Here is a 15,414-nt window from a genome sequence, read left to right as displayed (position 1 = left end):
TTCAGTGCTCTCTATGTGCACTGATAAAATTTTGTTGATTGCTCTTATGTAGATTCTTGAGCACATCTCTACAGAGATGTCCAAAGCATTTAACTGACTGCTTGATAGAGTTTATACCTAAAGGTGGATAAAGTATCAGTAACACCCTTGGTAGATTAGGGATAGTACATGTGGCTGGCTAAGCTTTGTAGGTTCAGTGGATATTATTTCGACATAGCAGGGTTCAGCAAATCCTTCCCTTAAGGTCTGGACAGTAAATAGAGATAGTGAAAGACCTCAGCTCTTAAGGAGCTCACAGCCAAATAAGAGAGTAAGCAAGTTTGTACACAGTTACTGCAGTAAGATGCAGACTATGGATAAGATTGACATGACAAATATTTGTCACTAAAACACAATGGTAAGGATGCAGGGAAAGAAGTAGAGCAGGAAATAGGAAGAAAATAAGAGGTTATACTAGGCTGCTGCTTCTCCAAGTGTGGTCCACCAAGCAGCAGGTGGTGGGTGGCGGGCCCTGGAGCTCTGTGTTGTTCCTGCTTTCCTGGTCGTGCTGATGCACTATCAGGCTTGAGATCATGGCCCAGGCTGTGGTCAGCCACCAGGGTTCTTCGGGAAGCTTGTGACAGGCCATTTTGGTGCTTAGGTTGTCCTTCAAGTGTCAGAGGCCTCAGTACAGCTCAGATGCTTTTATTGGGGGGCTAATGATCCATTGCCAGCAATGAAGTGTATTGGGGCATTTTTTGGAATTCTTATATGGAGGGGGAATTTTTGCTTTGGCCATTGTTCCAACTTATTTTTTTTTTTCTTTTACGGATTATACCTTTGGTATTAGTTGTAATAACTCTTTGCCTAGCCCTTGGTCATGACAAATTTGCCCATTTGGAACATAAGAAATCATTCTCATGGCTTTGCCTTGGGCAAAGGTATAACTGGTTGAAGGAACATCTAATGCCATGTGATGTTGTCTTCTCTGGGTTCTCTTAAAAGGGGATCCGAGGCATAGTTTCCACTGTGAGTAGTTTGGAGGGAGGTGCAGGGACTCCTGGGAGCAGAGTGCAAAGGAGGGAGCAGGCAAGTGCATCTCATACGTGGTGGGTGAGCACTGTGCAAACTCTAGCGAATGGTGCGTCCCAAGTCACAGGCCCCTAAGCTCACCTCTGGCTTTGGTGATTTCCCAGGAGGGCTCGCAGGGCTATGATTTATTACAGCGGAAGATACAGAGCAAAATCAGCAAAGGGAAAAGGCACACGAGGCAAAGTCCACAGGAAACCAGGCGCATGCTTCCAAGAGTCCTCTGGGGTCAGGCAGGACACCCTTTATTCCTCCCAGGATGAGTTTAAATGTCACCATCAGGAAAGCTAGTTAAAGACTCAGCAGCGCCCAGAATTTTTATTTGCCACATAGGCACTGTCTGCCTAGCATATATCCAAATTTCAGACTCCTAGAAGGAAAGCAGGCACTCTAAATAAGTCATATTAATTGTACAGTTTAGGCACAGTGTGCTATTCCTATTGGCTCCGGGCATGGCAGGGACCCTCCCCAAACCTAAATTCCTGGAATCTAGCCAGGAGCTGACCTTGTAAGCCACTGATTATACCTGCTCCCAATGGCACATGTAGGGTGTATCATGTGAGCTGAGCCACCTTCCGTGGGTCCCAAAACAATGATGTCAGCCACAGAGATATTGTTGGAAAGCAGCTGGAGCTCACCAGAAGGTTTTGAGCAATATGAGTGCACCACTGGCAGCATCAGATGCAGTCTTTATTCTAGAAATTGGGTAGGGGCAACAAAACCATGTGTGCAGGGCAGTTCACATGCATGTGATCATGTGGCTGTGTTACAACTGTGGGTGGAGAGATCAAGGTTAAGCGTTCCCTCTGACCTCCTTGGGATGTGGCAGGAGTGACTGGTATGGAGCATTGCTGGGCCTGGAGGTACAGTGAGAGCCGCAGGTACAGACTGCTTTTTGATGTCTGCCCATTGCGGGGAGATGGGAAGGTGGTGGTGGTGGTGGTGGGGTGTGTGTGTGTGTGTGTGTGTGTGTACAGAACCCAGGGCCTTCACACTGAGCTACAATCCCCAGCCCTTTTTCAATTTTTTAAATTTTATTTTGAGACAGGGTCTCTTAAACCTAGACACCAAGTTGTCCAGACTGGGCTCAAGTTTGTTGTACATGTGCTGCTGAAGTGAGCATGTGGGCTCAAATTTGTGACCCTCCTATTTCATTGTTCAAGAGTGCTGGAATTGCAGGCATGATCCATTTGTTACGTTTAAACATTTCCACTTTTAATGGAAATGAGGACCTCATTGCCTCTCGTTGCTTCAATTCCGAGCAGTGTGAATAGGCAGATAAAGAAATATTTGCTACGGCCTCAAACAGTTTTGGAAAAATGTTTTTTTTTTTGTCTCCATCTATATAAGCAGATTAAGAGAACAACACACTGTTATATAATTTGCAAATAGCCACTGATTTGTACTGGAGTGAAGTGCTTAAGCCTGCCACATTGTGTACACAGAGACCCAGGGCCTGAGTCAAAGCAGTCTGGGGCGTCCTCTTTCCGTGTAAGCTCTGGCTCACTTCTTTTGTCTGGGAACATGGAGCTGGGCATCGGCTGGCCTGGCTGTTGGCAGCTGGGCAGAGCTTATGACACATCCACGTGGGACTGCAGAGCCCAGGCACTTCTGAACTCCCACCCCGTGGCCCTCTTTTAACCTCTTTGGTCAGCCCTCCAACCTCTTCCTGGACCACCCTACATGCTGCTGTGTAGTTTAATGAATTGTTACATGTGTGTGCTGTCACCCTACTGCCCAGGTCAAGAACAGAAAGTTGCCATGGCTGGCATCCTCTATCCCCATCTGTCACTTGTCCCTGTTTCTCCCCTGACTTCTATTGTGCTTGTGTTTCTGCTTTTCTGTCAGTTCACCACATAGTTTTGCATTCTCGATAATCATTTCTTCCTTTTGCCTGTTTTTGAACATTACGTAAGTGCTTCACACACTGTGGATTCTGATGAGCCTGGATTCCTTTGCTCAGTAGTCTCTGTTTAAAAGTCATTCATTGCAAGCATCTTTTGGAATGAGTGAGAGAGTGGACAGAAGAGAAGCCAGTGAAGGTGACGGAGAAACTGCCATGGGCTGGAGTGGGACCTAGGCTGGCCATGGTTCCCCAGGGCAGAGCTGGAGCAGTGGCCATGCAGGTATGTAGTTCTGGTGACCTGAGGCAGGAGCTACAGCTGAAGGTCAAAAGGCCAAGGGGAGGGCCACAAGTGGGCAGGACAGGGTAGGGAGGAGGACTTTCAAGTTGGAAGAAGACGAAGAAAAGCCCAGGCAGTCCTTGCATGGCCTTGCTGGACCAGCAGGAGTGGAACCAGTACACTCTGGGGAGCTTCATCTGGTGGCCACATGATGCAGTGACACTCTGAGACCACACAACCTGGTGACCTTTACAGGAGCTGCCAGCACCACAAAATTGGCAGCCACCAGACACCTGTCCCTGAGCTCAGACCCTCATGTAACCCACAGAGGGTGCAAGAAAAGGATCTTTTAAAGGCTGCTTGTGATTAGTCCTTGGAGCTTCTGGAATATCTGTACAAAATGAAGTTTTTTGCATATTTATGTTTAGATGCTCTCAGACCAAGGCTTGTCTCTAAGTGTGATGTACTCTCCTCCGGCTATGTGGTGTAGCCTCTAACTAGAGCTTTGGTGTGATCAGATTTTTATTCATAGGCCAAGAAACCTGGAATCTGGAAGCCTTATGTGCAGAGGACCGTAATATTGATTATGCCCAAGGCAGGCTGTAAAGAGTTAATCCCACAACTGGCTTGTTTATAGAAGTGAGTCTGGCCGAAGCCTACAGAGGAGGACAGGGTAACTCGCACCCAGATTCCGTTCCCACAACGAAAACCTTCAGACTTGAAGGACAATGTTCTAATTACATCCATATATTTTGTCAGTTCTGTTCCTAATTTGAGAATGCTTTGTCTTGTCCTTTATGAGCCTCGTTTACATTAATTTCCATAGAAACCACAGGTCGCATTTACCCCGATTGACTGCCAATAAAAGTCAGTGCCCGGGACTGTCCGGCACCTTTGTTGGTTGCACTGGCATTGGTCGTCCTGGCACCCCGCTTTTTCTCTCTTAGTTCTGTCTCGGTGTATTCTGTTTCTCAGTCCTGCAATGTATACTGGGCAGGTGGGGACTGGAACCTGACTACAGGGGTCTCTGGCACTTATGAGATCCAATTATTTGGAGAGTCTTTTTGATTGTAGAATCTCATAGAAACTTCAGAATGTGTGTGTGTGTGTGTGTGTGTGTGTGTGTGTGTGTGTGTATTAGGAACTGCTTTTCATTTTCTCAAACTTCAAGGTTGAAATGTTGCTAGTGATGTCCATTAGTTGTGCTCTTGGGACCTCATTGCCTCTCTTAAATATCCTGGGAGGAATGACCATAGCTACTTACCTTTGTGCTTGTCCCACTGAATTACAATGGTTTATTTATGGCTGATTCTGTTGGTAAGTGAGGGTTGTAAGTATTCGAGTGCCTCTGACAAGGGCTTGGCGGGTAGCAAATGCCCCATAAATGTTTGTGGTATAAAGCAGGGGCCAGCAACCTGTGGCCTACACATGAAATCCAGTCCATTACTTGTTTTGGTAAGTTTTATGGGCACACAGCAAGACCTTTCATTTACATATTGCCTGCAGCTGCTTTGAGCCATAAGGATAGAATGCAATAATTTCCACAGAGATTATTTGGTCCACAAAGCTGAAAGTATTTCCCCTTGCTAAGCCCTGTCATTTCAGTTAGTATGATGGGAAGGAGAAAGGTAGCCAGTTTTCCCCAAAGGGTTGTGAGGCCCAGAGGAGATTCTAGTAGCAGTTTCTCCCATGCCTACACTGACTGAGGATGCAGCTGGTACTTCGCCGGTGACAGCCCGCCTTCCTTGCCGATCAGAAACTTAATCTCTGTGAATGATGTCTTTCTATTCTGTCTGTCCAAGTCATCTTGTGTTTAGTTAAGTTGGAAAATAATATGGCATGGTGAGATTTGGGAGGGAAATACTGGCATAAAATTTTTTTTTTCTCTTTTTTTTTTGGTACCGGGGATCGAACTCGGGTCCTTGAGCCTGCGCAGCAGGTGGTGAAACCACTGAGCTAAATCCCTGGCCCTACTGGCATAAAATTTGTCAGGTTCTGGTGGCACCTGGCCACTGCTGGGCACAGAGAGGAGAGGACAGGTGGAAGGCCACAGCATTTTATGAGTGGTGTTAAAAATGGTAGCAGCACGCTGTGCAGTGACTCCAAAAGGGAAATTACCCAAATGCTCATCCTCAGGAGAGCAGAGAAGCATGTTCAGGCTTATTCCTACCGTCAAATAACACGGAACAGAGGACTTGGCAAAGGGCATTGTCCCAGGGGCCAAGTCCAGCTCACCACCTGCTTTTATATGGCTCATGAGCTAAGAATGCTTTGTACATTTTTATATGGCTGCAGAAATGAAAAAGAAGGAAACTCATATTCAATTTCAAACTTCAGTGTGCACAACTGCAGTTTTTATTGAAATGGAGTCCCGGTCATTAATTCATATATGGTCTCTGGCCGCTCTCAAATGACAACACAGAGTAGAATGAGTAGTTCCAACAGAGACCATCTGGCCCACAGAGCATCAAATCTTTACTTCCTGGCCCTCAACAGAATTTGCTGGCCCCTGTTCTAAGGAAGGGGGATGAACGAATAGTAATTGTGCTCAACAACATGGACAGACCTTATGACCTAAGAGAGAACACAAGAAGCCAGTCACAAGATACCTTTTATATAAAGCTCAGAAACAAGCCACAGTAGTCTATGGTGTGACAGTCAGGATGGATGGTGTTTACCATTAGCAGCAGGGTGAGGACTGGAGAGTCCACAAGGAGGCTGCTGGGAGCTGGTCACATTGTCTTCCTTGACCTGGAAAAGAAAGTGATTTCAATCTGGCAGCTACTTAGAAGGTTAAACATAGAGTTCCTTTCTGACGCAGCAATTCCACTCCTGGGCATATACTCAAGGCTGATGAAAATATATGTCCACGCAAAGGCTTCTACACTCTTCTTTTTGGTACCAGGGATCAAACTTGGAACCTTGTGCTTGGAAGGCAGACGGTGGCACCACTGAGCTAAATCCCCGGCTACAAATATTCTTAATAGGATCATTCATAACAACCCCAAACACACCCAAATGAAATAGGATACAGTCACACAATGGAATGTTATTCAGCAATAAAAAGGAATGAAGCACTGACACATGCTATGACATGAATGAATCTCAAAACCATGGTGCTAAGAGAAAGAAGCCAGGCACAAAAGGCCACAAATCACATGATTCCATTCGTGGGAAATGTCTAGAACAGGCAAATCCATGGACAGAAAATAGAATAGTAGTTATCTGGGGACTGGAGAGGGAAGTGACTGCTAATGGGTACAGACTTACATTTAGGGGGGATTAAAAATGTTCTGGAATTGGGTAATGACAATAATTGTACAAGTTTGTGTATATTTCCAAACCACTAAATCGTATACTTTGAAAAGGTGAAATTTATAGTACAATATTTGAATTATATCCTTAAGACCAAATGCTTAAGCCAAGCATGGTGGTGCTTGGGAGGCGGGGCAGGAGCATCACAAGTCGGCCAGCCTGGTCAACTTAGTGAGACCTTGTCTCAAAATAAAAGAAGAAGGGCTGGGGATGCAGCTCCGTGGTAGAACATTTGCACAGCATGCACAAGGCTCTGGGTTAGAGTCCCCAGTACTGGGAAAGAAAAAAGAAAAGAGGAGAAGGAAACAATTGGGAAAAGGTCCCAAGGCAGTGGCCACCTTGTCCACACTTTCTGCTGCTCTCGCAACTGTAGATAACTCAAAGGCTGACAGAGGGAAGGCCTGGCCCTTACACCCGGTATCCCAGACCTGTCCACTGTCATTCGAGTAGCGCAGAGCAGTTTGTAGAATTCAGCTAGAATGGGCATGTTAGATTTGCTCTTTTTGTTTACTAAAACTGCATTTCTCCGCAAAACAGGACAAAAGGACAGGTCATAGATAACTCGCTTCCTGGACCTTCCCCGTCATCATGTCCAACTCCACTCCCATTTCCTTGCTTTCTGGTCTGGTGGGAAAGCAATGGGAATCTCTGTAGTAGCTATCGCTGCATATTGCCATTGCCCAGCAAGGACAGTTGCTTCCTTGCGACCTATTGCAAGACTCCATTGTAGCTGGGCATTGGGAGACTGAGGCTGGAGATGGTGAGTTTGAGGCCAGCCTGAGCAACAGAGAGAGTTCAAGGCCAGCCTGGACCACTTAGCTGTCTCAGAAAAAAGAAAAAGACTCCATCACTTACCTGTAGGGGTCTTTCCTTATATATTTATCAGTCTCTTTGGAGTTATACTTTTTGGTCTCCACTTCTAGGTATTACGGGCAATAATGGTCACAGATATGTTGATTGCTTTTGATTATCCAGTGTTTTTATTTTGCTGATACTGAACAGTATATAACTTACAATTTTCTGCTCTGTAATGATGGATGAAAACAGCTGACAGTGAAGATAGCCCTGACATTTCTGGGAAGCCCCACATGCCTGAACATTATCTGTGGTAGACATGAATAGTCTTGATAAGTGAAAAAAAGGGTCACTTGCCCCCAAGAGGGTGGAAGGAGCAGGTACTTACTAACTTGCAGGCTCTGGCATGTGCTGGGGAAGGTATGGGAGAGCTGTGGAGACACAGCCCATTCCAGAGTCCTGGCTTGGGAGTGGAGGGTGATGAAGGTCAGAGAGAGACATTGGAGGTCACAAAGCCTGACAGGATTCATGCAAATCTCTCATTTAGTGTTTTTACCACTTTGCATAGTGACCATAGCCTTGCGAGAAACCTTCAGTGAGAAGGATGTCACCGAGTTGAGTCCAACCCTAGTACCAGGAGACAAAAACCTAAGATAATTGTTCCTGTCCACCACTGTGTTTCGGGGTCTGCAATGGAGAGCTGCTACCACTCTTATTTTATAGCCACAGTCACACTGATATGCACAGTTGTCTTGGAAGGAAAAAGGGCAGAGACACCGTGAGAAACATGAGGGGCTGCTGATATAGCAGGTGCTCTTAGCACCTCTCCTATCGTCACTGCCTTGAGTTAGAACCTGCATAATCACTCCAGTGTGGTGAACTCTGGGACTTCTGGGCCCTTAAGTGCAAACAGGTTCTGCTTCTTTCTGGAAAAATGAAACAGATTCTGCTTTTTTCTGGAAAGATGAATTACAGACCATGATGAAGACTGACTTGGCACTCAAAGAAAGTCTGACATTTGATCCGCTTCTCCTGACTGGCAGCATGAATTCTAGCCATTGGGCTCATTTTTTTATAGTCACAGAATTCCAGAGCAGGAAGGGTCCTTGGACCACTCTTTCTATGAATGAGAAGACTGAGGCCTGTGGCAGTCGGGAGACCCTTTCCCATGGTCCCACAGCTGGCTACAGGCAAAGTCAGCTATGGGGCTCAGGTTTGCAAATAGTTTGGGTCTTTTTGCAGGTGAAAAGAATGGCAGCTCTGCAACCTCCAACGCACAAGGGGAAGGACGTGTTTCATTTTTCATAGTTGCTTCTCAAAAGACGTGGCTGAACATGGAGTCATAAGAATAGTCACATAATAGTAATTTTGAGCGCTTTACTTATATCTACTCACCCAATTGTCACAAGCCTATTTTCTTTTCTTTTTCCTTTTTTTGGTGGTACTAATAAAGTGGTACTCAGAGGGCAGGCAGACCAAGGAAGAGAGCGGCACTCAGAGTATTGAAGAGAAAGGGAGGTTTATTTGCTAGCTAGCGGGCCCACTGGAGGTCACCTTCTAGTCTGAGCCCCGTTCTACAGTTTGTTCTCATATCTATCTGTTATTTAGCCAGGGCGGGGGAGCAAGCAGAATTTTACAGAAGCAGAACTTAGCAAAGGGTAGGGAGATGGAAGTAATGTTGCTTTTACAGTTTATCTTTAAGACATAGGGAGGTAGGCAGCTGTGTTTCATCTTTTGGGCACAGTGACCTTCGTGGGTTTAGCAGGAGAGGCAGGCCTTAGTCTGTCAGCCTTGAGACTGTCAGCCTCTGCCATGCTTTGAGACTGCCAGTCTGCTCTGTCTTTTGAGTTTTCCATTTCACTAGGGAATGAACCCAGGGCCTTCCCACTAGGCTACAGTCCACAGCTCTTCTTATTTTTTTATTTGAGACAGGATCTTGCTAAGTCGCTAAGTTGCCCAGGGTGGGCTCCAACTTGCTACCTTCCTGCCTCAGCCTCCCAGAATGCTGGGATTCCAGGTGTGTGAGAAGTCTATTTTTCTGTGAGGAAACAGTAGTACATAGCCTGGTCCTTAGCTCAGAAGTCTTGTTTTTCCTGGGAAGCAAAACTCAAACTTGTGTAAGGGGCCTTGCCTTTGTTGCCCCGGTGGTTCGGAGATATGCATGCATTTAAATACACTCAAAACCTGTTACTGAACATTGACTCCATGCCAGGTCCAGCAGTGGATGTGCAGAAATGAGTGCGTTGCTCATGGCCGCACAGGATGATGGGAGAGTGGGAAGGTATTTGTAGCCATGATGTAATTAGAAGTTCTGATTGTAAGAAAGTGCTTTGAGAAGGCCAAGGAGGATGTCACCAACTCTTCCTGGGGAAATTAATGCAGTTCCGCAGATGTGGAGAAGCACAGCGGAGTTCTGAAGGATGAACAGGAGCTTTTTAGATAGAAGAGGAAAAAATTAGTCAAGGTAGAGGGAACAGCATATTCAGAGTGTGGGTTTCTGCCTGACCTTTTGGTCCTAGATGTCCTGAGTAGCCTAGGGTGTCATGTTGCATATCTACTTGAGCCTCAATTATACTTCCAATCTGTCCTTTTGATCTTGATGGGGGTGATTTCCTGCTTTCTTTCATCTTCTAGAACCCATTATGTAGGTGAGCCAGCCCACGAGTCGAGTCTTTTTAACATCACAGTCACGTGTTGCCTCATTGTTGCCATCACCCTTTCCACATGTTTGTCATTGCTTGGCTCTGGTAAAGGGAATTTTACTGGACAGGGTCTGTTGTTATCAACTGCTGTTGAACACTTTGATCCTTCCTAGCTCCCGGGGGCTTCATGCTGAGTGCCCAAACCCCAGATACTTTCTTAAGTGATTGGGTAAAAGACATAAGTGTCCTATGGGTCATCCAAAGTCCGTTTGTAGGTAGGTAATGGTTGCATAGGCAGGATATTATCTTGTTGGGCAGGATGCAGCCAGCATGAGCTAGGGCAAAATTCTGTTCTATTCTGTGTGTGCTTGTGGCTTCGCCATCTATGGCCACTGCAGTCCTCTTCCCCTGGAGTTGGTCTGTATTGCTGTGGTTAGTTGGACTTGTCTTCATTTTTCTTTCCCTCTGAGTCCAGTCACTTTTATTTGTGACCCATTGCTGTGACGCTGTACATAGCGACTCCTTCAAAGAGCTCAATGGCTTAAAAGAATAATTTTTTTTTTTTGGTGCTGGGAATCGAACCCAGTGTCTTACACGTGCTAAGTTCTTACTCTTTTCCTGAGCTACACCCCCAGCCCTAATAGCCATTTATTATTCTCACAAGTCTATAGGTTGGGCCAAAGGTTTTGGCTGGGCTCACTTATGAATCTGTGGTCAGCAAGGCCTAGACTGTCTAGGGTGGCCTTATGGAGATGATCTCACTTAGCTCCATCTGTCATCTTCCACCACTGTAGCCAAGGTTGCTTCTCATGGTGGGGGCAGAAGTTTTCTTTCTTCAAGAAAGAAAGCTGAGGCTGCATCAACTGTTGGGAGCTAGACTCAGTATATACAAGCTGCCTCTTCTTCCACATGTGATAGGCCAGTTGAGATGTATGGGAGTAGAGAAACAGACTCCATGTCTTAATGAAGAAATCAAATCAACAAGACTATGGATACAGAATGGGGTGGAAGATATGGGCCATTTTTGCAGTCAGTCTACTGCATAGATCAGGAGTCATCAAACTTTTTCTGTAAAGGGTCAGATAATAAACATTTTAGACTTTCTGGGGCATGTGGTCTTTGTTGTAACTCCTTATCTCGGCTTTTGTAACATGAAAGCAGCCATAGAGAACATGTAATCAAGTAGGCATGACCGTATGCCAATATAATTTTATTTATAAAACCAGGCAGCCTGATTTGGCCCATGGGCAACAGTTTGCTGAGCCCTGACCTAAGTGATCCAGGCTCAGTGAAAATCTCAGACTCAGCTCTAGGATGCTATTCTTCCTTGAAACCATGGCCTCAAGAAGTGTTCCTGCTGGAGAGAAGAAAGAAAAACAGTTGAGAGGCTGTTTGGGTCACAGATAAAAGGGGAAGAGTCCCCTTTTCAGATGCAGATGACAGCTTGTGTCCATTTGTGGTGATCTTTGTATTGAACTGACAGAGGTTGAGTTTATATCTCAGCAATTCCTTGGGAGTAATCCCGATTGCTCCCTCGCTGTCTAGATTTCAGTTCCTCCTCCATTTTCATCTCCTCAGTGGATCCCAGACAGCATCCCTTCTGTTTTTCTCACGCGACTGCCCACTTCTTGCTCTTTACCTGGCCCTCCCTAAGTCTCTTCTCCTCTTCTCTTAATCCCAACCTCAGAAGTGACATCACCACTTCCTTTGGGTCACCCAGGAAGCAACAGAGACTCTGCAGATTGGATACTGTTTATTTTCTTCTACCATTTCTGTACCTAATGGTCATGCCCTTGCCGTGCTCCATCAAAGTTTAAAGATGTAATTGTTCTCCAGAGTCACTTTCTGTTTCAAACATTATTACCTGGAGGAGTTGCTTGACTACAGATTTGGTTAAATTTCAGGTCAAATCAAATCATTTTCAATAGACTGTTCAAGTTCCTGCAGTTCTATCTGCTGGCTGGCTGAGCTTCTCTAATGAGGGCTTGGCCTTGTGGGTCAACAGCTCATCATCTGATTTTTCCCATCAAATATATTCAGCTTTCTTTACCACATAGAATAAGAGATTATGGCCATCATGTTTTTGTAGAATGAGAATGAAATCTCTGCTTTCTAATTTTATTCCTTCCCTTATATTATTGGTTATATTATTGGTTGCTACTGACTTATGCAACGTGATTCTTCCCTGGGTACTCATCAGCGGGTATTGTTTTTGACTTGGCACAGCTCGAACCTCGGACTTTGAAATTTTTAAAGTAACCAAGTTTCACACATGGTCAATAAATCAATCATTGTGGCCACTTTATTGCTTGTAAGGCGATCACCCTACTTTGCCCATAGTGACTTTTCAATTTGATTAAAATTCTGTTTCATCGAGTCGTGGTTGAGTTCTCCAAATATATAAATATATAAAGCAATGGGAGAAGTCTGCACTCAAACATTTTTATAGCCACTTTCAATTTTTTAACCATCCATTCCGGCACTTTTGTGGTCCTCATTCTATAATTCAAATTTCCATACTCTTTGCCAGAGTAATTTTTATTTAGTGCATATTCCAACCTCTCTCCTCTGTGAAAGTGTATTGTTTTTTCTGCCAACTGGGTGAGCATTGGTCTTGTTGCAAAGCATTTTCTACATCTCAAATGGGCTCCTATGTGATTTGCAGATCAGGCTTTGATGGTGGTAGAATGGAGAAGATGCACTGATTCACTTATGATTATTTTCCAGGCAACAGGAATCCGAAGAGCAGGAATGGAATTGTTATCATAGACAAGAAAGGAAGTCACATTCAACTTTGCCACCGCCTTGGCAGCAGGAGCCCTCTTAGCTGTATCTTAAGAGAAATTAAAAATGAGCCTCTGCACCTGGAGTTTGGTGCCACTAGCTTTGCATGTTCTGCCTCCCTTGTCCCTCCACAGGGTGGCGCCCCCTGGTGCAGAGAGCTGCTATCTACAGATTGCTTTGGCTCATATCAGTGAATTAAAGTTATGCCAGCATTTCGTTCTGTTACTGTACATGTTGGAATGTTCGTGATGTCAACCACACAGGCTGCCTGCCTCAGTGGTTCACTTTGTCTCCCAGGGAAATCAGTTATCAGTTTTCTTCCAATTATTTGCTTCTCCAGCCCTCTCCTTTTGATGCCTTTTTTTTTTTTCAGAACCTGAGAGTTTTCAGAAATGCATAAAGTTGATCTTCACTTATGGGCTTTGTATTTGCAAATTTGTTTTTTTGCTCAAACTCATTTTGTAACCCCGTGTGTTAGTGTCATGGCTTATATTTGAATGTCCCCCCAAAGCCTTGTGCATGAAGAGATGGAACTTTGGGGAGGTGAATGTATTATGGGGGTGCTGTATTCATCTACAAATTAGTCCAATGAAGACTTTATAGCTGCCTGGTTGGAAGAGGTGGGCAATTGGGAGCATAACCTGGAAGGGTGTGTTTCCACTCCTGGCTTCCCACTTGCTGTGTGCTTCCAGTCCACCATGATGTGAGCAACTTTTCCTCTGCCGTGCCCCTCTGCCATACTGTCCTGTCCTGGAGAAAGTCTGACTATGGACTGAAACATGAGCTGAAGTAAGCTTCTCCTCCCTTAAGTTGCACGTGTTGGGTATTTTGTCCCAGCAGTGAGGAAATTGATTAAGATGTATTAGTCAGCTTTCTGTCACAGTAAAAAAACACTTCAGACAATAAACTTACAAGGAAAACGTTTTATTTTGGCTCACAATCTTGGAGGTTCAGTCCATGGTCAGCTGGCCCCTTTGCTTTGAGCCTGTGGTGAGGCAGTTTATCATGGCAGGAACACATCGGGGAACAAAGCCACTCATTTCATGGTGGGAACACAAAAGAGGAAGAGGGTGGAGCCCCACAATCACCTCTAAAGGCATGCTCCTAGTAACCTAAGGACCTCCCATTAGGCTCCACTTCTAGAAGCTTCTGCCACTTCCCAACAGTGCCACCCTGAGTCTTTAGGAGACATTCCAGATCCAGATTCAACGCCCTGAATCAGTACTCACAGTGCTTTCAAGGCCATTTACAAACATATGCATGTGCAGTGAGGCAAAAAGTTTGAGTTGCCAGAAGCACCTGCTGGCAGCTGAGGTTGCAGAAGGTGACACTTTGCCTTTGTTTCCACTATCAATACTGTGAACAAGTGCCCCTTTTTCAGTTTATTTGGTGCCATACTTTTGTTTTGCATTTTTGTGCTTTCGTGTTGGTAATTTTGCCATTTAAAGTGGCCCTGAAATACAGTGATGTCTTGTGTTCCTAAGTGTGAGAAGATTGTGCTGTGCCTTGTGGAGAAAATACAAATGTTACAGAAACTTTGTTTAGGCATGAGTAATAGCGTCACTGACTATGAGTTCAATGTTAATGAACCAGCAGTATATGCTAAATAAGGTGTCTTTAAAAAGAAGCACACATAAAACAAGGTTATGTCTTAATCGTCCGACAAAACTGTTGTGACCAGAGGCTCACAGGAATTTAAACCTGAATACTTTCAGGATCAGTGGTTCAGTATTTTCTCTCTTCTTTTTTGTGCCATTGGTATTGAACCCAGTGCCTTGTGCACGCTAGGCAGACACTACCACTGAATCACATCCCCAACCCTTTGTGTATTTTGAGACAGAGACTCACTAAGTTGCTCAGGCTGGTCTCCAACTTGCAATTCTCTTGCTTCAGCTTCCTGAGCAGCTGGGATTACACCAGACCCAGCTTCCAGCATTTTCTGATTTCGGTGTTTGAGGTGACTTTGTAGACTATAACTATGAGCCGCTGGGCATGGTGGCACAGTTCTATAATCCCGGCACTCTAGGAGGCTGAGGCAGGAGGATCAGAAGTTCTAGCCTAAACTGTGCAGCTCAGCAACTTAGGGAGATCCTGTCTCAAATACGTGGTGGTGGTGGGGGCTGGGAATGTAGCTCGGTGTTAAAGCCTGGATTCAATCCCAGGTAATGCAAAAAAGAGACATAACGAATGAATTATGAGAGCTGGCTGTGTTTATATTACATTGTAACAGAGATGCCTATGCTGAAATAATTTCTCTTATACAAGAAAACAGAACCCATGACTTGTTTCCTGCTTCAGTTTTAAGCACTGTCTTTCTCCTCCAGGTATAAGTAGTATGGTCAGTGCAGGAGGGATGAGTGGCTCCGTAAACCTGATGGATTTCCTTGATGAGCCATTCCCTGATGTGGGGACTTATGAGGACTTCCACACCATTGATTGGCTGAGGGAAAAGTCACGGGACACTGACAGACACAGAAAGGTAGGTGGAAGACCGCACTGAAGGGACTGTCTGCAAATGGCTGCACCATGGGGTGGAGGTTCTCGTGCCATGCACCAGTTATGTTCAGAAGAGAAAGGTGAGTGAGAGAGGCAGAAATAGGGACAGAGAATTATGATCGCAGGTGCTCTGGGTGTGAGGCTCTGTTGTACTGAGGAAATGTGGTATGGAGGCAGCGGGGGGCTCTGGA

General features: G+C 45.2%; 1 protein-coding gene across 2 annotated transcripts in view; it reads left to right on the top strand.

The window, feature by feature from the left end:
• The window catches only part of Clcn4 (Cl-/H+ antiporter 4), a 68,262-nt gene that overhangs the window by 10,982 nt on the left and 41,866 nt on the right, over positions 1 to 15,414 (top strand). For both annotated transcript variants that reach the window (XM_004871031.4, XM_004871030.4), the window contains one exon: positions 15,052 to 15,206. In XM_004871031.4, coding sequence (XP_004871088.1) covers positions 15,063 to 15,206 — 144 coding nt within the window. In that variant the 5' untranslated portion in view covers positions 15,052 to 15,062. The remainder of the gene's footprint in view (positions 1 to 15,051; positions 15,207 to 15,414) is intronic.

The sequence above is a fragment of the Heterocephalus glaber genome, unplaced genomic scaffold, assembly GCF_053883595.1.
Source record: "Heterocephalus glaber isolate CG9 unplaced genomic scaffold, H.glaber_assembly_v1.0 deba00001594, whole genome shotgun sequence".
Classification (NCBI taxonomy): Eukaryota; Metazoa; Chordata; class Mammalia; order Rodentia; family Bathyergidae; genus Heterocephalus; species Heterocephalus glaber.
The sequence above is the reverse complement of the archived record's forward strand: the minus strand, read 5'-3'. Positions and strand labels throughout refer to the sequence as shown.